This window comes from Globicephala melas, chromosome 16 (genome assembly GCF_963455315.2).
Source record: "Globicephala melas chromosome 16, mGloMel1.2, whole genome shotgun sequence".
Classification (NCBI taxonomy): Eukaryota; Metazoa; Chordata; class Mammalia; order Artiodactyla; family Delphinidae; genus Globicephala; species Globicephala melas.
In genome coordinates, this window is record NC_083329.1 from 8,136,578 (window position 1) to 8,160,653 (window position 24,076).

The following is a 24,076-nucleotide window of genomic DNA, read 5'->3' on the forward strand; positions in this document are numbered from 1 at the left end:
GCACCTCAAGATCAATGTGTCCAAGGATGGAAACCAAGTCTCCTCTTGCAGGCCAATTCTGATTTATCGGTAGTAGTTGCTTGGAGCCCTGTGTTAAGAAAGATTCTGAGGCAAAGTCCTGGCTCAGTGGGAAAGAATGCTGCAGTTGATTAGCTGTGTCTGCTATGGGTATGGAAGAGGGTGACAGCAGTGATTCCTTATGTTTCCATCCCTTAAACTAGCCCAATCCCCCTGAGTTTAGAGATGGAAAAACCAAGGCCTATGGAGAGGCACAAAGTATCCAAAGTTGTGTCTCAGCCCATGGCAGAGGCAGGACTCTCAGAGCAATGCTCTTGCCACTGCCCTCCTGAAACACTGTAATTGGGTCCTGGAGCAGCCCTACGGTCTGTGCCTCTTGGCCTGACTTTCTTAGGAGCAAAGAAGGTGATGGAAGCCTTGGGAGTCGGGGTGCATTTGGGAAATCAGAGGACGAAAGATGGTAACCCTTATTTGATCAGCTTGTCTGGGGGAACTGTCAGTGAGGAACTGATGGAATGTGCAATAAAGCCCTGAAGAAGCTATTGGGCCTGATTCTGGATGCCTTTTTGCCATCGTAGTTCTCTGTCCACTTCAGACGACTGAACAGATGGGTGCTGCCCTGACTCCTGGCCCCATTTTGATTTTCAGTGAAGGATGCTCATCACAGGTGCAGCTCCGTGTCCTTCACAGCCTGGTCAGCTTTCTGAGTTCAGCATCACGCTGGGGTTTCTTGTTACCTAATCTACCGTAAGAGCAAACCTGACGGAGGAACGGGGACAATGGCTCCACTCATGCTCATTAGTGCCTCGTTAGTGGACTGTGTCTACATCTGGTCCATTTGTCAGCATCCGTGGGAGGACCTCTTTCTGGAGCCCCCTTCAAGCCTCTCTCACTCACCTCTGGCTCATTGTAGAGCAAAGTATTTAGGAGCCTGGTCCTTGGAGCCGGGAGATCTGGGTTGTAGTGCCAGCCCTGCCTCTTAGTCCCTGCACAGCCTTGGGTAAATTATATAACCTCTGTGACTCAGTCTTCTCATCTGTAGAATGGGAATACAAGTAAGTCCCCCACATACAAACCTTCAGGTTTCGAACTTCCAAAGATGCGAACACGCATTCACATGTCCAGTCACGTAAGTTCAGGTGTCTGGCGTATGCTCTCATGTGCATGCATCCTCTACAAGTGGTTGTGCTTTTGTGTACTTTACTGTATAGAGTACAGTAGTACAGTATCTTTATTTCCAGCTAGATCTGCAAGAGGATGACTTCATTGAACTCCTTGCTGTGCAACATGAGGAGCTTACTAATGAAGACCTGATGGAATTGGAGGCCCAGAGAAAGGACGGAGAGAGACAAGAGGAAGAAGTAACTGAAGAACCGAAGAGGTTCACGATACAGGAAATGGCAGGGGATTTTCTTTATTTGAGGCGGCGCTGTTAGTTTTTTGAGGCACAGGACCTGAACGTAGAACAGTACACGAAGGTTACAGCAGCCATTCAGAATGCAATCCAGTGCTACCATGTCATCTATGACGAGAAAAAAGAGCTACCCAGACATCACTGGATCGTTTTTTCAAGAGGGTAGATAGAATTGAATCCAGCAAGGAACCGGAACCTCTGCCATCAACGTCAGGTGTGAGTGACATTGCAGCTTGCCCTCCGTCTCCTATTGCTGACGACCCTTCAGCTCTACCATCTCCCACCTCCTGTCCCTCCTCCGTGGAGTAACTCTTCTTGTCTGTTCACTCAATGCCAGACCCCGTATGCCAGCTGTTGTACTGTACTACTGTCCTTTTCAAGATACTGTACTGTAAGATTAAAAATGTTGTCTTTATTTTTTGTGGGGTTTTTTAATGTATTATTTGTGTGAAAATTATCATAAACCTATTGCAGTACAGTACTATATAGCCGATTGTGTTAGTTGGGTACCTAGGCTAACTTTGTTGGACTTACGAACAAATTGGACTTACGAACGTGCTCCTCGGTATAGAACTCGTTCGTATGTAGGGGACTTCTGTAGTAACAGGACCTACCTCACATGTTTTTCGTGAGGATCCACGCTGGGGGACATTTAGGCTGGTACCCGGCACACTGCAAGCACTAAGAGGCAGAGAAGAAGCAGCTAAATATTCTTCTTCAGGCACTATGTTCCCAGCAACGTGCTATATAACTTTTAATCCTCACGGTTGCTGATATCGTTAGAGGTAAATATCATTATTTCCATTTTTCAAATAGGAAACCGAGGCTTGGAGCATGCATCATTACGTGGAGCCCGACCATCTACTTTGATGGTTTTAGGTTAATTACTACGATGGAAGCGACCATCTTGATCTACACCCTAATTTGCTCTGGAAACCTGCCTCAGCGGAGTGGGTGAGGGAAGTAAGAGCTGAGCTGGGGAGACAAACAACCTCGGAGCTACAGAAGTAGATCTCCGGGCTGTGAAGAATACCTATGGCTTTTAATGAATTTTCACTGAAAGTCACGGCTTCCTGTGTGACTCTCCCTCGCCCCTCATTCCCTCTAGACATGCGCTCTAGCTGTCAGCCTCCCCAGATGGGCCAAGGGGACACAGCAAAGGCCATTGTCCTCTGGGTGTTGTCCCCATCAGCCCTAGGAAGTGCAGAGACTCCAGAACATCAGGCTCTGGTTCTGTGCCCTCGGCAGATTCAATCGGAACACACTGCACAGGGCCAGGGGGATTCTTCAGGGCAAGGAGGAGAGGGGGACCTTCGAACGTCATGGAGAAATTTTCCCTGGTACCCCCAGATCTGCGGACGAAGGAAAGAGCCCATGGGTCACTGCATCTCCTGGGTAGAGTGGGGAGCAGTGGGATAGAGAGGGAGGGGGTGGAGCTTTGGGGGACGGGCTTAAGTGTGATCCCTGCTCTTACCATCTGAGTGGTGTTGAACAACTTGCCTTATCTCTCTGAAATCTCACATCTCTAAAATGGGTTTAGTAGTCCCTGCCTCTTAGAGTTGTGGAGATTCAGTCATTGTTAATGTGTTTAAAGTGTTTGGAACCTTCAGCAACAAAAAGATCTAGAAACAAAAGTGGACTATTTTTAGAGAAAAGTGCAGCCACTTTAGAAAACAGTCTGGCAGGATTCTTAAAATGCTAAACATGGAGTTACCATATGATCCAGCCTTCTACGCCTAGGAGCATACTCAAGAGAGATGAAAATATGTCACGTGATCTAGCCATACAGTGGAATGTTATTCAGCCATAAAAAGGAAAGAAATACTCATCCATGCTACAGCATGGGTGAACATGGAAAACATTATGCTGAGTGGAAAAAGTTAGTCACAGAAGACCACATGTTGTATGATTATATTTACGTGAACTGTCTGGAATAGGCAAGTCCATAGAGACAAAGCAGATTACTGGTTGCCCGGGGCTGCGGGGAGCGGGAGACTGGGTGCAGGTAATAGCTGAGGGGTATGGAGTTTCTTTGGGGGGTAGTGAACATGTTCCAAAATTGATCATGGTGATGGTTGGTTGCACATCTCTGAAAAACCATTGAATTGTACACTTTAACTGAGTGTATTATATGGTATAGACTATATTCAATAAAGCTGTTTTCAAAAAAACATGGTCTTGGGACTTCCCTGGTGGCGCAGTGGTTGAGAGTCTGCCTGCCGATGCAGGGGACACGGGTTCGTGCCCTGGTCTGGGAAGATCCCACATGCCGTGGAGCGGCTGGGCCCGTGAGCCATGGCCGCTGACCCTGCGCGTCTGGAGCCTGTGCTCCGCAACGGGAGAGGCCACAACAGTGAGAGGCCCGCGTACGGCAAAAAAAAAAAAAAAAAAAAAAAAAAAAACCATGGTCTTACCAGATTAAATAAGCAGCATTTTCAAATATGACATTCCAGTCAAGACCTTGGTTGCATAAGTAATTTTTCCAATTATATTCTAGTAAAAAGGAGGCCAGTTTCCTAGTGAACCCATGCAGACAGCCATAGAGCCATTCGGAATAGGGAGAAGAGTGAGAGTTTCTGAATTCAGCTATTAAAAACGAAGGCATTTAAGTCTTTAATCCATTTGGAGTTTATTTTTGTGTATGGTGTTAGGTAGTGTTCTAATGGTACTGATGAACCTCGTTGCAGGGCAGGAATAAAGAGGTAGACACAGAGAATGGACTTGAGGACTTGGGGTGGGAGGGGGAAGCTGGGGCAAAGTGAGAGTAGCATCGACATATATACACTACCGAAGGTAAAATAGTTGGCTGGTGGGAAGCAGCAGCATAGCACAGGGAGATCAGCTCGGTGCTTTGTGACCACCTAGAGGGGTGGGCTAGGGAGGGTGGGAGGGAGATGCAAGAGGGAGGGATATGGGGACATGTGTATGCATACAGCTGATTGGCTTTCTTGTGCAACAGAACCTAACACAGTATTGTGAAGCTATTATACTCCAATAAAGATCTGTTAAAAAAAAAGGCAAATAAAATTCACTTTGTAAGTTTATTCTTATTAGCTCCCTCATGTTCTGGAATAAACTGACACTCTACTTCAGGACAGGTCTCAGGGGTCTGTGAGGACAGGACTCATTTAAAAATAATACTAAGATGCTATTAACATGCCATGCATTCACTGGTCTCTTCAAATGTGTCCATAAATAAGCATTTAAATAATTCTCAGTTTCAGACTCACAGACACAGAGAACAGACTCGTGGTTTCCAAGGGGGGAGGAGGGGTTGAGGAGGGATGCATTGGGAGTCTGGGGTGAGCAGATGCAAACTAGTATACAGAGGATGGATAAACAACAAGGTCCTACTGTATGGCACAGGGAACTGTATTCAATATCCTGTGATAAACCGTAACTTAAAGAATATGAAAGAGAATGTATATATACGTATAACTTAATCACTTTGCTGTACAGTAGAAATTAACACAACGTTGTACATCAACTGTACTTCAATAAAATAAATGTTTAAAAATTCTCAGTTTCAATTTCCGATTCAGAAAACATTGATAGCTAAAACTCTAAAGTCAAAAGCGCTTTGGGGTCCTCTGTCACTTTTATGAGGATAAAGATACTCAGAGACAAAAAAAATTTGAGACGTTGCTTTAGGGCAAAACTACTCTTTTCCTTGAAAAATAGGAGGATGTACTCAGTTGTATTTCCCTTCACTGTTGCTTCTGGTATAGTCTTAACTGATTGTCGCAATTATAATTTTTAACCAAAGTAAGTAACTTCTCTTTCATCCAGCAAACAATGGGTTGGTTAATTGAGAACCACGTGACACACCAGCATTTTAGCAGCTAGCAGAGCTTGCGAATTGACATAACAAATTTCTATAGCCACATGCCTCCCTTAAGGAACCTCTAAAAGTAGTAAAAATGTACATGTTAATATGGCCCAATGAATGTAAAAATAAGAAGCAGAGGTCTATAGATGCAAAACTGCTTAGTCATCAACGTTTCAGTATTCATCTTACTTAGAAATGATCTAGGCATCCAATGATTATCCTTTAGTTAATGCAATTTAATGTCAGTCCAAGGGTTTAAATTACTTAAAAAGCTTGGAAATTATCTTCAAGCTGACACACTACAAAACATAATTACGGTTGAAATATAGAGATTGTCAGAATAATGATTCAATTTAGTTGAACACAAATTTACACTTTTCAGAGCCTTAAATATTAACTAGGAATAATGTTAGCTTCTTTGATAAGTAAAAGGGAGTAAGTCTAAAAAGAACACCTTTTCGGATAAAAGTCCCCTATTATACGTAGCATTAATCAATTAGAGAAGACATAGTGATTTTCAGTAAATCAAAATTATTAAACTCGTCTCATTTGCCAAAGATTTGCCTTAATTATATGGATTCCTAAAATGCTTCTAAGTTAGCTTCAGCTAACATATTTAAAGTTTTAGAAGTTTAAGGTCCTTATTTTCTGATAATTACAGGAAATAATTTCTATAAGAGTTTTTCTCTATAAACCAATCAGATCCTTGCACCTTTAATTTCAGAGACTTTGTAATTTAACTTATTAACAGGCTCTGAAGATAGGAAAACATCAAATACACAATGAAAGGTAAAGTTCTTTCTGAGCTACAGATACACGAACATAGGTATCAACAGAGGACTTACAGCTTTAACGCTACCATCTTAGCCACTGTTCGCAAAAACTCACAGGTCCAAATAGCAAATTGCTCTTCCCTTTCCCGGTAGGCACGCAATTCTTACTCGATTTGAGTTCAAAATATACAAATGGCAAACAAAAGACTGTGTATAGGTGAGCTCTTACTGCTAACAGCCAGCAATGGTCTTTCTAGGTACGGGGCTGCGCTCTAGCTTTGGGGTTCACTTCGCTTGTATTTGCAGAGCCAGAATGGCCGGGGACACGTGCTCCGCCGGGGCATCCCCTGGGCATCCCCTCCCCAGTGAGTGATGGATGTGAGTGTGCAAATACTCTGACCCCCTGATCCCTGAGCAGGACACTTCTGAGTTGACTGTACACTCTCCCCAGAAGTCCAAGCGGGGCGGGTCAAGGTCACCCCTGATGGGACTTGGCTTACGTCATGTCCTTACTTAGACTCCTTCATTCATGATCCAAGGTTTCCACACGCTTACCTCATTTTCCAGGACTTCCCAATAAATCCCTTCCACACAAATCCTCATCTCTAAGCTGCTTCTGGAGAACCCAGCCTAAGGGTTTGCTTAATATCCGCTTCCTGTTTAGTAACTGAACCCTGGGTATATTCAAGGGTCATTTTCAAGGGTTAATAATATGGACGGGAAAAGGCTGCGTTTCTAAATTGTCTTTGTATGTAGGGGTGGCACCACGTTTATAAGCTCTGGATGATGAGATGTAAGTGAGAATTCCAGGATGTGAGATTAAAAGGAGAGCCTGCCTTTTTGTTCTTTCTCCTTCCTCCTTCTGTCAGCCTGGAACAGAGACGTGAAGGCTGGCACTCCAGCAACCATTTAGGATATGGGCCTCGAAGATGGAAACCAAGCATTGAGGATGGCAGAGCTGGGGCCTGGAGATACCAAAGTGTCACCATGTCAGTCCCCAGCTGTCTTCCTCTCGATGTTTCCCACCTACCTCGTTTCAGCCTCAGTTTTAGTTATGTGCAGCCGATCTTTAGCCTAACTGATGCAAGCTTCAAATTCAGGTCTCTCTGATGCAAAAGTTAGCATCTCCAACCCGTCAGCAACACTGAAGTCAGGAACATTTTTGCATATATTTATCTAATTTAGTCTCTGCCTAGGAACTTTAGAAACCAAAAGCCAAAATGCTGAACGGTGACTAAAAAGAATAACCGTGTTGCTGGGGGTATTTTCAGCTCCTGTGTTCAGATGTTGCATTATGCACTGAGGTCCTTTGTGGACAACCTCACCAAATCGCCTGCTATTTCTAAATGTTTCTCAAGCTGTCGCTGGGTACCACCTCCTAACTCAGCAGCCATTGGTAAGCATTCCGGAGTGGAAAAATGCTTCAGTATGCTGACCTTGATGGAACCATGGACACTGCTGTGGTCACACTTCTGAGTGGGAACTTTCAGCCTGGTGAACCCATGTCAGTGACCTTGGATAATTTTGCCTTTGCAGAGAATAGAAGCATACTATTTCAGAACATTGCTTCATACTTTCTAGCTGATCAATAAATAAGGAACTTTTCAAAATACTTCTTTTGGTTAGCAGAAAGGTAAGGAATACCTAAGGGTGTTTGCTTGCTTGTTCAGTTACTTCATAGGGGATTAAATGATCTGTGTTCTCCTAAAACCCTAGTAAAGCAATGTGTCCTGTTGTGAAGGGTTGGGCTTTGCGTCAGGTGGTAGAGAGGAGTGAGAAACTGAATATACAAATCGATGGCAGCCAGAGCATATATAAAAATAGGATTCTGACCCACAGTCCGCAGCAACCAGCCCAGGAAACCAGCCTGCGCTCTCTAAGTCGGACTTGCAGGAAGTCAGAAAGCATTCTGAGTCTCACATCTCTTGTGATAATTCAGGAAGCCAAACAATAACCCTGGTAACATCTACCTCAAATGGCCAGGACTTGATCAATAACTAATTTCTGTCCCTGCTTCCAAGTTGGAACTAACCAGAGACAGTTCAGTATGTCCCCTAACCAATCGCATATGATGCTCAGCTTCTAATTAGTCCGCCTCCAGCCTCCCCAGGGCTACAGCCTCCAGTCAGGGCGCACCTGGAGCCTTCCCTGTTTCCCCTAAAGCTTTCTGCTCCTCTGCCTGCCTTTGAATCTCTGCCAAAATGCAAGAGATAGTGGCTGCCTCCCTCCTATAACCACCTCTGAATAAATAGCCCCTGCTTGTTCTCCCATGAGGGGTCTTCACTGACTTCACAGGAGAGCCTGGGCATTACAAGGAGAGAGAGAAGATTTGATTTCAGACTGTCACTCGCTGCCTTGTTGACTCCAAGCAAGTCACTTGATTCTGCTTAGACTTGGTGTCCTCACCTCCATAATGAGCCAGCAGCGATGATGAGCACGCAGGGTCCCTTCAGTGATCCGAAAGGAGGTGGTGAAACAAACAGCCTGCCTGCGGCTGACTTGGGGGAGCAGGTTCGCAGAAAATAAGGGACATTTCTGCTTTATGAAAATCACTTCCTAGGAATCAATTCTATTAACTTTGGGTTTGTTTGGGTTTTTTTCTTCTTTTTAAGGGAATACTGGATAAAAAAATTTTTCATTTACACGCCATTTTGTAGTTTACCAAGGACTTGCACAGCCATTATTTTATTTGCAACTCCCAGCAATACCCTGGGGGAAGTTCTTATCAGCTCCATTATGCAAATGAGGGAGTGAGGTCAGAGCACATTAAAGTTAACAGGGTGGTTGACCCACTAGTAAGGGCTGTACAGGGGAAGCTGTGCAGGGCTCTTACCCACCCTGCACCCTTGTCGTACAAAAAGGCAAACCAAAAATGTTTGCTTGGCTTGTGGGACTGTTTGTTTAGGATTTACAGCCTTTGGACAATGGTATGTGGACCCCCACTCAGATCAAAGCTTCCCTCCACCGTGCTGTCAACTACTGGGCTTCCTCCACATGCAGACCCTTGGTTTGGTTCTTAGGGCCACTTTCTAGTCTATTCTCTGTGCCTGTTGTGCTGACACTCAGTGTTATCAATGCAACAGGGGTCATTTGGGATCAAGATGGGATGTGTGTGCTTTTGAGGGTTGTAAGCCCAGAGGTGCAGAAATACCTAGGTCCTTCCCTGTCAGTCACCTCCCACCCAACCCCGGAGGCCCCAAGAGGCTCCACGCAAGGGAGAATGAAGGTGGAGAAGGAGTCAAGGCCAGTCTATAAAGAGCTGAGCCCATGAAGCGTTCTCTGGTCAAAAAACAATCCCTGACCCACCCCCAACGGTGATGTTGGATACAGGAATTTCACAAGGACTCACCCCGCTGTACAATGAAAAGGGAATCCAAGTGAGGGCCTGCCTGTCTCCACGCGCTGGGCCTGCTTAGGTCTGAGTAAGGGCTCAAGAGGGAGAGAGAACGAGGGTTCCTGCCTCGAAGACGGTTCCCTACTCAGTGGGAAAACACAGACCCATGATTGTTGGGAGCTCTGGCCAATCAAGTACCAGCCCAGGGGGATCTGGAAAGGAGAGGTTTGGGGTAGAGGCCTTGGGTTGGGTGAGATCAAAGTACCCACCGTACCTCCTGGGATTTTACGATGTAAAGGCATCCTGTACAGAAATGAAACACAACCATTCCAGTGACCCTGTGGCAGGATCATACCTTCTCCCGTGAAGGAAATCTCGTTTCCTGCCCGTAGCAGTGTATTGTGGATTCCCTTGAAATGAAGGTTTGTCCTAAGAGAAGCTTTGCTGTCCAAAGCCTTTATTGAGTGTCTGCTGTGGTCCCATCCTGGTAGGCACCGGGACTGCAGCCTCATGGTCAGAGCACCGGCAGAAAAAGAGAGGCAAGAGCCAAAAAAAAAGAAAAAAAAGGACTCTGACGGCAGTTTTATTTTACTTCTTTAAAATTACTTTTTATTGGAGTAGAGTTGCTTTACAGTGTTGTTTCAGTTTCAGGTGCACAGCAAAGTGAATCAGCTCTGCGTATACATATGTCCCCTCTTTTTTGGATTTCCTTCCTATTTAGGTCACCACAGAGCATTGAGTAGAGTTCCCTGTGCTATACAGTAGGTTCTCATTAGTTGTCTGTTTTGTAAAACATAGTAGCAATAGTGTATATGTGGCCCAATCTCCCAATTCCTACCCCTCCTTTCCCCCTTGGTATCCATACATTTGTTCTCTTTGTCTGTGTCTCTATTTTTGCTTTGCAAATAAGATCATCCGTACCATTTTTCTAGCTCCCACATATATGCATTAATATACGGTATTTGTTTTTCTCTTTCTGACTCACTTCACTCTGTATGACACTCTCTAGGTCCATCCACATCTCTACAAATGACCCAGTTTTGTTCCTTTTTATGGCTGAGTAATATTCCATTGTATATATGTACCACATCATCTTTATCCATTCGTCTGTCGATGGGCATTTAGGTTGCTTCCATGTCCTGGCTATTGTAAATAGAGCTGCAGTGAACATTGTGGTCCGTGACTCTTTTTGAATTATGGTTTTCTCAGGGTATATGCCCAGTAGTGGGATTGCTGGGTCATATGGTAGTTCTATTTTTAGTTTTTGGAGGAACCTCCATACTGTTCTCCATAGTGGCTGTATCAATTTACATTCCCACCAACAGTGCAAGAGTGTTCCCTTTTCTCCACACCCTCTCCAGCATTTATTGTTTGTAGAATTTTTTGATGATGGCCATTCTGACCAGTGTGAGGTGATATCTCATTGTACTTTTGATTTGCATTTCTCTAATAATTAGTGATGTTGAGCATCTTTTCATGTGCCTCTGGGCCATCTGTATGTCTTCTTTGGAGAAATGTCTCTTTAGGTATTCCGCCCATTTTTGGATTGGGTTGTTCGTTTTCTTAATATTGAGCTGCATGAGCTGCTTGTATATTTTGAAGATTAATCCTTTGTCAGTTGTCTCATTTGCAAATATTTTCTCCCATTCTGAGGGTTGTCTTTTCATCTTATTTATGGTTGATAGCAGTTTTAGAGGCAGGTCAATTCTCTTTGATGTCTTGGGGTGGTGCAGGGCAGGAAAGGTGACCTTCAGCTGGATTTGGAAGATGAACTAGTCCACCCCGCAGACCGAGAGAGGAAGAAGAAGAACGGCCTCTCCGGGGAGAGGGAACAGTTTGTACAACGGCACAGACAGACACAAGGTGTTTTGTGTTTGAGGAGCTAGAAAAGGATCCCCCGTTAGAGAGGGAAAACAATCAGGTGAGGAGAGACAGATGATGGCAAGGAGGAAAGCAGAGCAGGATCATGCCAGACCTCACGTGTCAGACTCAGTTTTGAGCAGAGCCCTGCGGGTGCTCCAGGACCGCGGAGAGCTCGGCAGAGGCCGCATATGCAATTCCAAGAAATATAAGAGAGCGGGAGCATGGCTTTGTGCTGAGAAGTAATGGAAACATTTCAGAGTGGTTCCTTCTGTCTAAAAATGTGCATGTTAAGAGCTTCCCCGGTGGCGCAGTGGTTGAGAGTCCGCCTGCCGATGCAGGGGACACGGGTTCGTGCCCCGGTCCGGGAAGATCCCACATGCCGCGGAGCGGCTGGGCCAGTGAGCCGTGGCCGCTGAGCCTGCGCGTCCGGAGCCTGTGCTCCACAACGGGAGAGGCCACAGCAGTGAGAGGCCAGCATACCGCAAAAAAAATAAATAAATAAAATAAATAAAAGTGTGCATGTTAAAAACGTTTTTTTAATAAATGGAGTGGAAAAATTCTTTAGTTCTTAGGAAAGGAAGATAAATAGGCCTTTTTTTTTTTTTAAATCAAGAAACTGCAGGACACACTTTAGGATTTAATTGTAAACCTAATTTTGGCGATTCTGGTCCCTTTGAAAGCATTGCTCAAGCACCAGCTTGCCTAGGCTGTCCCCCAAGACAGCAGTGAAATGGGAAGATCGGTGTAATTATTCCATTTTACTGAGGGCCAGGTGAGGCCTGGGAATTGTCAGTAACTTGCCTAAGTTCTTTTCAGTGTATCGAGAAGCAGAAATTTTGAGGGAATAGCATTTAGTAAAAGGATAGATAATTAAAAGGTTTGCAAGATGGGAATTTGGAGCAGAAAAGGGTCCACAATGGGATATTTTGTCTAACTCTATGCCTTGGTTTGGGGTTCCCTGAAAGTAATGTCTGAGTCAAGAACTTGGGTGCAGGGAGTTTATTAGGGGGTTGATCCCAGGGAACAGGGGTGAGGAAGCCGGGGAAGTGATGCAGGAAGGAGAGGCCAAGACAAGGTTGCTGCCGTTGTCAACGGCGGTTCACGCCCCCAGCGTCTTTGAGAAGCAGGTGGATGCCTCCCGCTGTTATCCACATGAGGGACAGGAAGCTGAAGCTGGTGTGAGGGCTGGTGGGCTCCTGGGTATCAGAGAAGGGCCCGAGTGTGAGATGCAAGCCACACAGAGCCTTGAGGCGGACACTGCCCACAGGAAGTCAGTGTGAAGCTCAGATGACAGGTGGACCCAGGGGCACTGGTGCTGGTCGCCAAACGCACCTGCAACCGGAGAAAGGCAACCCGGGAAACTGACTCATGCATGTGAGGACTGAGTGGAAGATGCTCTGAACTCACCACCTTGATGCCCTGCACTAGTGAAGACCCCAGTGATCTCTGCCCCCTCACCTCCCTGATACGCTGTTGGTTACAAGGAATCCTGGACCACAGGTAACTGGAGGACAGCAAGTGAACTGAAGTTGGGCTGAACATTTCTATTCATTGACTCATTTACTTAACAGATTGACTGAAGCCTACTGTTCCCCAAGCACTGTGCTGAGGCCAGGGGTACAGCAGGGGAGGAAATGTTACCAAATCAGGTCCAGCTGCTTGCCACTTGAAAATCAAAGAGAGAGGGGGAGGGGGAGGGAGAGATGTTGGTAGAAAGTTGCTTTTATTGTTTTTTTAAAATTTTATTTTGTTTGCATTGCCTTTCCACCTTTTTTTTTTCTGCGGCATGCGGGCCTCTCACTGTTGTGGCCTCTCCTGTTGCGGAGCACGGGCTCCGGACGCGCAGGCTCAGTGGCCATGGCTCACAGGCCCAGCCGCTCTGTGGCATGTGGGGTCTTCCCGGACCAGGGCATGAACCCGTGTCCCCTGCATCGGCAGGCGGACCGTCAACCACTGCGCCACCAGGGAAGCCCCTCCATCTTTTTTTAAAAATAAATTTATTTATTTTATATAGTTATTTATGGCTCATTGGGTCTTCAATACTGTGCGTGGGCTTTCTCTAGTTGCGGCGAGCGGGGGCTACTCTTTGTTGCAGCGCGCGGGCTTCTCATTGCGGTGGCCTCTCTTGTTGTGGAGCATGGGCTCTAGGCGCGCAGGCTTCAGTAGTTGTGGCACGTGGGCTCAGTAGTTGTGGCTCTTGGGCTCTAGAGCGCAGGCTCAGTAGTTGTGGTGCACGGGCTTAGTTGCTCCGCGGCATGTGGGATCTTCCCGGACCAGGGCTCCAAACCGTGTCCCTTGCATTGGCAGGCGGATTCTTAACCACTGCGCCACCAGGGAAGCCCAGAAAGTTGCTTTTAATTAGAATGCTGGCAACCTGGGGGAGATGGTGGACTCGGTGTCCCCCAGAAACCACCTCTGAAGATCTTGCTCGGCCTTGACAGTTTTCAAAAGGAAAAAGGGAAGTAATCTCAGTTAATCATTGAGATGGGGGGTCAGAGTCGTGGCCCTCCCCCACTGCATGCAGGCTTGTGTGCAGGCTTGTCGATTCCTCGTGATCTTTCTTTAGATGCTGTCTTTTTCACACAGTTTGTTCATGAGATTACTGAAGGGGAAGCTGGGGAAGAGACCTTGTCATCTGTTAATTACTTAATTTTCATTTCTACTTCTTCGATCTATGGAAAGAACCAACAGATTAGGCAAAGTGTACTGTGTGATCAAAAGATTTGAGTGGTGTGCTAGGGCCGGAGACGAGTATAGCGTGGGGCTGCCCGGTTTAAAGTTAGTGACAGGACAAAGGGGAGGGCCCTGTAGAGACCTCTTTCCTGCCAAGAGCTGCTTTCTGTCCTTATGGAAATGGCACTTTCGGGGTGTTCTTAGTGGTGCCCTAGTGGGTTTGCTGTGGCTTATAGACCATCCATGAGCTCACAGGTGCAGGAAACCAGGTGAGGTAATTCCTTGTCAAATGTACGGATGCGCTCAACTAATTTGCGGGTCAAAGTCACCCAGGAAGGACACGTGGAAAAAGGTCTACGGATGTAAACATCTTGGTCCAAGTAAGTGGATTTCTGGAGGGAGAGAGGAGGCCAGTAAATCTGAAGCCTTCCTGAAGGGATACGGGGGTGGTGAGATTAGGAGATGGGTGTCCTCTAACTGCGGAGGAATAAGATGTTCTGGGAAAAACACACCCCCACCCCTAGGAGGTCCAGCTAAGCTGGTGGTGTCAGGGAGGGGGAAATTCCCCTCTGCTGTACTAGGTCCTCCTGGCGGGTCTAAGAATTAAATTGCCATGAGACGGATTAACAGGAGAAAATCACACCAAAGTTTAATAACACAGGTACGTGGGAGAGGCCCAGGAAAGCTAAGTCACCGAAATGGCTGCAACCCTCACCTTGGATGTCATCTTCAGCTAAAAACAAGAGGATGTTGGGAGTAGTGGTTTGTGACTTCAAAAAGCAGGAAGGCAATACGCCTGGAGACAGAAAAGCAAATATTTGGTGAATAAATGTTTGCCGGCCCCGCAGAGACAATGGACACAGAGTGGACGCTGATCTGCAGGCCGTGTTCTCCCACCACACCCAGCCTGTGTTCCCTGCAGACATCTCTGGTGATGGCTTTATTCTGGAAACAGGCCCTCTGGTGCTTCCAAGCCAATCCTTCCTTTCCACTCGTTAGATAGGACTGAAGTCAAGGCCATGACTCATCAAGGCTGCCATGGATCTCCCCCATCTATCCCACCCATATTCAGGCCACATCTCTTTGAACCGAGCTGATTAAATCCATTAGCTTTAGCCAAAAAACAAAAACAAAAAACCCAGGTGCTGTTACAACATTTTAAAAGCTTGTCTTCAGGGCTTCCCTGGTGGCGCAGTGGTTGAGAGTCCGCCTGCCGATGCAGGGGACGTGGGTTCGTGCCCCGGTCCGGGAGGATCCCACGTGCCGCGGAGCGGCTGGGCCATGGCCGCTGAGCCTGTGCGTCCGGAGCCTGTGCTCCGCAACGGGAGAGGCCACAACAGTGAGAGGCCCGCGTCCCGCCAAAAACAAAAACAAAAGCTTGTCTTCAGGCAGGATTCTCTTGTACTCTTAAGGGTCTTTACGAAAAAACCCTCTACTTCCCCTTTGTGCTAGTGGGAAGAAAGCCTAAGTCATCATTTTCTCAGGAGTGGAGCCTATGCTACCATTTATTAATTGGTTATACTTTTGGGGGCTAAGCATGGCATTTTTCTGTACATTGGAAATGGATTCAAAGATGAGACAATTGTCCCAACTGGTGCCTGTCAGATGTACAGAGGATTTGTCCAGCGTGGTTTAACCAACCAGAGGCTATAATTAGCTAAGTGTTAGTCCTTGCCTGTTTACGTATCTCTACAATATACGTAAAAAGGCAAGTATCCTATGCTTCATGTAACGTTTATATCCTAATATCCTTATGAAAAAGAAATGTACCTTCTGTGGGAAGAAAAATGTGGTCGACAGTAGCTGTGACCCGAAAAGAAACTGTGTGTTCTCCTGGGGATGCGTCAATCTACTGAAAAATTAACGCTATCAGCTTACACACTTAAGTTACTGTCAATCACCCCACTCAGCATAAATGCCAGAGGCTGATTTACATTCTTGTTCCTGACGTGAGTTCTGGGTGTAACATTTATCAGGCAATAGAAAATAACTGTAGGCGAGAGAAATGGGAGTTTCTTCTAGGGGTTCCTTTAGCTGTCACCACTTGCCAATTTCCAGCCTCCGCACGATGAGGAGTTGCCCTCCTGAACCCCAGAGGCCCTGGAGAACTAGGTATTAGTGCAAGGCCAGGTCAGAGAGTCATTTCTACAAATCCCCACGCACTCCCTGAAGGGCGAATCCCTCGCCCGTCTTAGCGGGGCTCCTGGGGCCACGCAGCAGTTTGTGAGAGGAGGCACCCTCTTTCTCTTCTTCAAGCTGAGCCTCAGGCACAGGGGCATGAAAAGGGTGTGCCAGCTCAGGAATGGCATCCTTCACGCCCAGCCCCTGGGAACAGCCAGCATCACTGAGCCACCGGCGGCAATGCAGCCCTCCCATTTTCTGATTATGGGCTGTTTCACAGGGTCATGGGGCTTCCTTTCCTTAAGATTCTTTAAAGAAAGATTTGAATTAGGACTTCCCAATCTCCATCTTCTATGTGAAGTCCTTCTCTAGGAAAAGTGGTCTCTGAGCCAGCCCCAGACCCTCTTCCGCATGGTCTGGGGTTAATCGGGTCCACGCAGGCCTACCTTTCCAAGCCCGAGAGTGTGGCTGTACCAGCCCGTGCGGGGCGCAGGGTGGGGTGGAGGGGACAGGCCTCCTGGGAGGCTGGGGGGACCCTCAGGGAGAAGGAGGTCTGGGGGGAGGCAGGGCCTTGCTGTAACAGCTGCCACCCTTCTCCTACCAGCAGAAAGGCTGCGGTCACTCCTCACAGGACCCGCGTGCCCTAACCGGCTTCCCAGGCCCGGCGGTGATTTGCGAGAGGAGACGCCATCTTGCTTTCATTCAAGCTGAGACGCAGGACGGGGTGGCGGCTGGGTGTGCCAGGCCGGGAACAGGGCAGCTGTAGCGTGTACTCCCAGCCCGGAATTACCGAGCGCCACACGGAGAGGTGGCCCAGAGCTACTAGCTCTGCTAGGTTTTCAAGAAAAGCCAGAAATTGGGATTGTTATGGGAGTTACATGTTGGTCACTAATTCAAATAAAAATAATGGCTGGGGTTTGTGGGCACGAGTTTGTAACTTCTGATTTGACCTATAGCTCTGCTAAAGTTTCCTTTCCTTTCCTTTGCTCTTTCCCACCCCACCTCCAAACACCCAGTGCATAGAACCTCTAAGATCCTATCGGTAACTCTGGAAAACAAGGAGTACCTTTATTTCAACTTTTAGAGTCTGATCCAATCTCTTCAAAGCATTTAACTCAATTACAGCCTAAGCCCCTCCCCAAAACTGGCTGCCAGTGGGGAATATGAGCTCTAAGGAGAGGTGAGGTTACCAAGATCACATTTTGGGTGATTTTTTAATTAACCTTTTGGGGGAACAAGTAATATTGTCTCTAAGCGATTCAAATAAAGGAACTCCTGTCTTCTAAACTTGTTTGTAACTGCCACTGTCTACCAGTCCTCCAAAGAAAAAGCTGTATTCTATATTTCTTGGGATTTTTTTTCCTTTTATGTCCTAGAAAAGCTCAATAAGATGCTACATGTTGCTTCTGCCTAATTCTTCTCTCCTGGCAGGGATGCAGGAAGGAAAAGTGTTCCCCTGGCGCCAGGAAAGGGAGTAGGAGAGAGGCCCCTCACAGAGTTGTGGCTCCTGGCACCAAAAATGACTCTGAGGGAAAGGGACAGAGACGGGGATGGCTGCTCAAAATGGCCTGGCAAAGTAGAAGGACTTGGGATATTGGGGGTTGAAGTGAGGTACAAGCAGGGGAGGGGAAGTAGCGTTGGTTATGCGGTGGAGAAGAGGAGAGAACTGACAGCTGGGAGTGGTCTGAGTGTAAGTGGAGGTCCTGTATAGGAAAGGGGTTTGATTTGTTCCTTCTTGACTTTGCTTCTCAAGGGTAGCTCCATCTGAAGGGGGTACGTAGGCTCATCCTCATGATAGAAGTCAGGGCTCTTTCAATTGCAAGTGATAGAAACACAACTGAAATGGGCTTAAGATAAGAAGGAATTCATTGAATTCATTCGATGCAGCTGAAACTTCAAGGAGTGAGTGGACATCAGGCATAGTTGGATCTGGGTGCAGATGATGTCATGGGAAATCTTTCTTCATACCTTGTCTCTGATTTTCTCTGAAGTTGCTTCATGGTGGGAGGGTTCTCAACATATTTTGTTGGGAATAAGCCTTAGCAGTACCAGACCATCCTACCAGCTCAACACCAGGAGAGGAGAGTTCCTTCCCCTAATAATTCCAAGAAATCTTTTTGGATTGACAGTGGTTCTTCAAATTTGGGTTGTGCCTAGGAAAAACACGCTGTTTTCCTTTACCCTCACACTGAATACTTCTGACTCCAGGTGTGGGTTTTTTTTTCCCATGCCAGCCAATCCTCTGACACCAGCTAGATGTCTTACAATTCAGTTCAGTTCTGACACTATCTACCCACAGTTAAGGCTCAGTCCACAAAACTGCCCGCACTTCAGAGGCCAGTCACAAGTCCCAGGTTGTCCTCCGCACTTCTGACCGACTGGCTATAATTTGGGGTTCCCACGGCCTCCTCTTCCTATTTGATAATTTGCTAGAATAGCTCACAGAACTCAGGGAAACATTTAGTTATGTTCACCAGTTTATTACATCACAAAATACATGATAAAGGATACAGATAAACAACCAGATAAAGAGATACATAAGGAGAGGTCTGGAAGGGTCCCGGGCACAAGAACTCCTGTCCCTGTGGAGTTGGGGTGCCCCACCCTTCTAGCACGTGGATGTGCTCACTGACCTGGAAGCTCTCTGAACCCCATGCTTTAGTGATTTTTATGGAGGCTTCATCACATAGGCATGATCAATGATTAACTCCACTTCCAGCCCCTCTCCCCTCTGTGGAGAATGGGGGGTGGGGCTGAAAGTCCCAAGCTTCTAATCATGGCTTCATCTTTCCAGTGAGCAGTCCCCATCCAGAAGCCCACCCAGAGTCACCTCATAAAAACGAAAGGTGGGGCTTCCCTAGTGGCGCAGTGGTTTAGAGTCCGCCTGCCGATGCAGGGGACACGGGTTCGTGCCCCGGTCCGGGAAGATCCCACATGCCGCGGAGCGCCTGGGCCCGTGAGCCATGGCCGCTGAGCCTGCGCGTCCAGAGCCTGTGCTCCGCAACGGGAGAGGCCACAGCAGTGAGAGGCCTGCGTACTGCAAAAAAAAAAAAAACAAAAAAAAAAAAACGAAAGGGCTCCTTTCACCCAGGAAGTTCCAAGGGATTTAGGAACTCTGTGTGTCAGGAACCAGGGTCATAGACCAAATATTAGCAGGAACGGAGAGCAAAGACACACGCATATAAATATAAATAATATAAGTATAAATATAAATATATATTCTTCTTATTTCACAGGGGGACATGCCCATCTCTGACCCAATGTCTTTGGCACAGGGGATGCAGTGCTCCAAGTGGCTGGGCCTGGGTCACATGTCCACCTCCAGGGCCGGGGGGAGGGGATCACGCCCATTTTAAGAACATGGTTGGAGAATGGGGGAGAGGGTGGTTCTACAAAGGGCAGTCGGGTTGTTCCCAGAAAAAGAGGATGGCTGGGCTGCAGAAGCAACCTGTCAGCCCTGTGAAGACGGTGCTTCTCGCAGCCTTGTGGACTGCTGTAACCCTGGTGCGTGTGGAATGTGTGTCTACTCTGCTGGCCGTGCCCTTGCCTGGGAGCAGGAACCCGTGATCTGGTCTTCGCAACATCTTATCGGTGATCTTGATAAAACCATCTTACGTCATTGGGCCTCTGTGTTCCCTTCAAGTGCTAAGGTTGCCTCTGAGTCTGATTCATAAGATTCCACAAGCCCCACGAGGAAATGTGTCTCCCTGACAGGTGTACCCCGTGCCTGTGCTGTAGGGGGGATGTTTGGGGGGAATACACGTATAAGCCCCCAAGTTAACTACACTCTGTGAATTGGAATAGCCCCCATGTTGGGTCTACAGGAACAGCGTCTGTAGACAGGTACCACCGCCCACCTTTTCTCCCTGCTAGCCCCGCTTATGATCTGGGGAAGTCCCTTTCCCCCCTGACATTTAAGGGCTCTGGAGGACATGCTGTTTTGGGAGAAGAGGGAAGCAGGGCCTTGGGGACAACTGGATGTGCAGGGAACCAGCTCAGATGACACATTTCTTTGGTTTTCGTCTTGCTTGCTACTCCAATTCACAGATGCACCTTATTAGCTTGTATTTGCCAAATCCCCTCAATCTACTGATGAGCCTTTGCATGGCCAGTGGAATGTCCTCCCTGACTGAGAAAACGGGAGGAAGGGAAGAAACTCTTGAACCTGTAATAGCACATTTCTGCCATCAAAACTCAGGCTGTGGGTTTTCTTTTTTAATGAAGAATTTCTGTATAAAACTGTACTCTGCAATCTCAAGATGACTCTAACTCTGGATTGGGGTACAGAAGGGCTGAACATGGATATCACTTGAGGGTCTTGTGAAGGATAAAAGCACAGTCCTGAGTGGTAATGTAGGTCATCCTGTTAACCTGCTGATTTCCCTTCGCATCTCCTGACCCTGAACCTGACCAAAGGTAGATTCAGTTTTAGAAACTGGAGACATGACTTTGCACAATCCCCATGGAAATGTCTTGGCAGTGTTACAGAATTCCTGGAGTCAGTTATTCTAGGGCAGGGAGATCTGGCATTACCTGTGCTTTGGAACCAGCTGATCCCCAGGTGAGCCTGGGGCTCAGGTAGTTTTGGGGTGACCACAAGACAGTCTGGGTGCCACGTTTGTTTTCAGCCAAAAGCCACAGTCCAGGAAGACTGAAGAGAGGCTACCAGCTGGACCAGAGTTCCTAGGAGCAAATGGACCTAACTTGGGGTCCCTGAGCAGGAGAGTCTGACTGTTGCTGAGCACCCAGAGGACCCCCACCCCCTGCCGTGCCCTCGGCTGGCTTGAAATGATTGCATGAGAGAGCCAGCCCATAGCTAAAAGTCCCCATAACACACTCCGTTATCCCACTCCAGCAGCTCAGGTTCAGGCAGCCCGACCAAAGACCTAGGGACTCTTTGCTATGCCCCCAAGTTCCTGCTTCCCTTTTCCTGCAGAAACCCCTCCACCAACCTTCAGCCACCCCTCACTCTATCCTCCACTCCTGCCTTCCTACCTACTGTGGTCTCTTCACATGAAACTACCTCCTTTTTCTATGTTAATCATAACCCCCCTCTCCCCTCCCCCACCCCGGGAGAATTTGGTTTATACCAGTGACTTTTATCCATTTCATGACAGAAACCTCCCTGAGGTACAGTGGAATGGTTGAGTTTGAATTTAGATTTGCCACTTAGTAAGTCTAAGACCCTAACCTCTATGAGCTGAAATTTTTCATCTTTTAAATGGGGATCATAATACCAACATTTCCAGACTGTTAAAAGATGAAATATAATAATTTTTAGAAAGTGCTTGACACATACAAAATGCTTAGTAATGACTGTGAATTCTTTTATAAGAGAAAGATATCTACGGAAAATTCATCTATATTGTGTGTGGTGTAATACTGATTAAAATATTGGTGTCTATAAAAGCAGTGGTGCTTTGAAACGATGGTGCCCCTTTACCTCCTATTATACTTGTGTTTCTCCACAGTCCCTCCTGACACTTCCAGACTAAGCGAATTGTTGTTAACTTTTCTTTCCCTTCTACCAGCTTCTTCTCTGAGCACCCATCTGCATCCTCTTTTTCCCTTCAAAATCTCCTTTGGTGCTTATTTTAACCTTGGTTCGTGTGTGCAGGAGCTGTGTGGAGAGGACTGCGGTGAGCACATGCTAAGATGTGTTTTATTGATCTTGGACTCTGCATCCCTGTGGGGCTGAGCCTGGCAGACTTAGAAGATGATCCAAGAGAAGTTGCCTTCAGTGTGGACTTTGCAAGCACGATGAGATGAAGCTTTGTGCTGAGGGATGAGAAGTAAAGTGAAGGAGGTGGAGAGGGGCTGGTTCCTCCTACCGCCAGTCCAGTGAGCCTTGCCATTGGTGCCGTTAGGGAGTCCGCAAACTTCATCCAGCCAAGTCTTACCTGACAGTTCTCATGGCCCCAGCTTGGAGATGTAGCCTCCTCTTCAAGCCAACACAGCGGGGTCCTTGAGCACCTGTGAGGGAAGGACCACCTTTGAAGTCTTGGCTGGAAACCATTTTTCTAGAATACACCTCACCATTTCCTCCTAAGAGGCTGAAGGAGTGATCATTTCATAGACTTCGAGGATGCAGTGTTGAGTCTATTGATGGAGCTGTTCTGAGTATTTAAGTTGTTGAGATTTTTTCTAAACATGCCTGTCTTTGTTCTTCTCTTTTTGGACTTTGAAAATGTTTCAGAGTGTTTCACCATCTCTGAGTTACTGGAAAGTGCTTTAAAGGGTTGCACCCGTTTCTAAAGGGAAAATTGAGGCTTGTACATTGCAAGGAAATACTAGAGCATAACCATTGAAGAGTATGCAACCTGGAATGGTTCACAATCTGGTTCAAAGTCTGATCCTCGTGTTCCAGGCGAGTAACCTTAGGCCAATCACTTCATCTTTATGAGACTCCGCATACTCTTCTATAAAATGAAATAAAAACAGTGGCAACCTTTTTATTCTCTTCAAATGCCTTCTGAACACGGGTTTTTAGTCTTATGAAGTTCAGTTTCTCAATTTGTTATTTTCTGGATCATACTTTTTGATTTTGTATCTAAGAAATACTGGTCTAACCTGAGCTCACAAATATTTTTTTCTTCTCCAAGTCTTACGGTTTTAGGCTTTATATTAGGATTCTATATATCAAAGAAGATATGTGGAGGGCAAAACAGACATGAAAATGCAATCAACATCTTAGTCATTAGGGAAATGCAAATTGAAACCACAACGAGATACCATGACATATGTCAGAGAATTACTAAAATTTAGAAAACCAGCCACGCTAAATGTTGGTAAGGATGTGGTCGACCTAGAGTTCTCGCATCCTACTAGTGCGAACGTAAAATGGAAATAGTTTGGTATATTTTCTTAAGTTAAACTTAGACCTACTAAATAATCCAGCGATTCCACTCACAGGTGTTTACTCCAGAGAAACAAAAGTACATGTTATACAAAGACACGTACATGAATGTTCACAGCAGCTTCGTTTGTAATAAAACTGGAAGCAACCTTAATATCCATCAACAGATGAATGGATTGAAACACTGTGATACATCCGTACCACGGAATACTACCCAGTAATAAAAGGGAATGAACTACTGTTAACATTCAACAACCTGGGTGGACATCAAGGTCATTATGTGAGTGAAAAAAAACCCAAGCTCATCAAGTCACATACTGCATGATTTTGTTTATATGTTAATCATGAAATGACAAGCAGAGGTTTGATAAGTGCTTGCACACTGGGCTTGTCCCTTTGGACCACTTGCTCGTGGAGCTGATTTGACACACCGTGAAGCCCAGACATGTACAGAGGCTGTGATGGGAACAGAGACCCTCTGGTCAGCAGCCCCGGCTGAGCTCCCAGCCCACAGCCAGCATCAACTACCATCTTGGACGTTCCAGCCCAGAAGAACCCACAGACGGGTACAGCCCAAGCATCGTCACATGGCACAGAAGAACATCCCAGATGATCCCAGTGAAGCCACAAAACCACTAGAGATAATAACATAGTTGTTGCTTTAAGCCACTAAGTTTGGGGGTGGCTTGTAATACAGCGATAGACAACCCAAATAAGTGCCTAGCAGTTCCAAGCCTACATGCTCACAGGGCCAAGTACCCATCCATGAACTGGTGTGAGCATGGCTAAGGAAGGTGCTGGCCAGCCAGACCTGGGCTGTACATCCAGCCCTGGAGCTGGGATGCAGTCAACTCTCAAACAGTGCCACCCAGACAGAGTGGGGAAGAGCCTTTCCCAAAGGAAGACCAAAGCGCAGTTACCAGAAGAAGGGCGATGGTGCAGGGCAGAGCAGACCCAAGCAACAGCCCGCTACAACTAGACTGCAGGGGCCCCCAGCAGAGGGAGGGCACCCGTGGATTTGGGACTCTGACGGTGTTTATGTAACTGTAGTGAGATTAATCTTTGTGCAGATTACAGGAGATAATTTTAGGTAAAGCATTACACGCAGTGCCTGACAGATAGGAAGTACTCAACTATTATACCTCTTATTATTTCATTTCTATTATTATTATTAAACAGTAGCTATATCACATTA

The 24,076-nt window shown here is 46.6% G+C and overlaps 2 protein-coding genes across 6 annotated transcripts in view; one reads left to right on the top strand and one right to left on the bottom strand.

The window, feature by feature from the left end:
* Positions 1-24,076, top strand: part of CPXM2 (carboxypeptidase X, M14 family member 2) — a 154,912-nt gene that overhangs the window by 124,603 nt on the left and 6,233 nt on the right. The gene's annotated exons all lie outside the window — the stretch shown is intronic.
* The window catches only part of GPR26 (G protein-coupled receptor 26), a 65,530-nt gene continuing 53,870 nt past the window's right edge, over positions 12,417-24,076 (bottom strand). For 2 of the 5 annotated variants that reach the window (XM_060286068.1, XM_060286061.1), the window contains one exon: positions 21,156-21,998. In XM_060286068.1, the coding sequence (XP_060142051.1) occupies positions 21,620-21,998 (379 nt within the window). In that variant the 3' untranslated portion in view covers positions 21,156-21,619. Of the gene's footprint in view, positions 12,564-18,523; positions 19,063-21,155; positions 21,999-24,076 lie in introns of those variants that run through there. The other 3 variants (XM_060286067.1, XM_060286062.1, XM_060286063.1) reach the window with 3 other exon arrangements.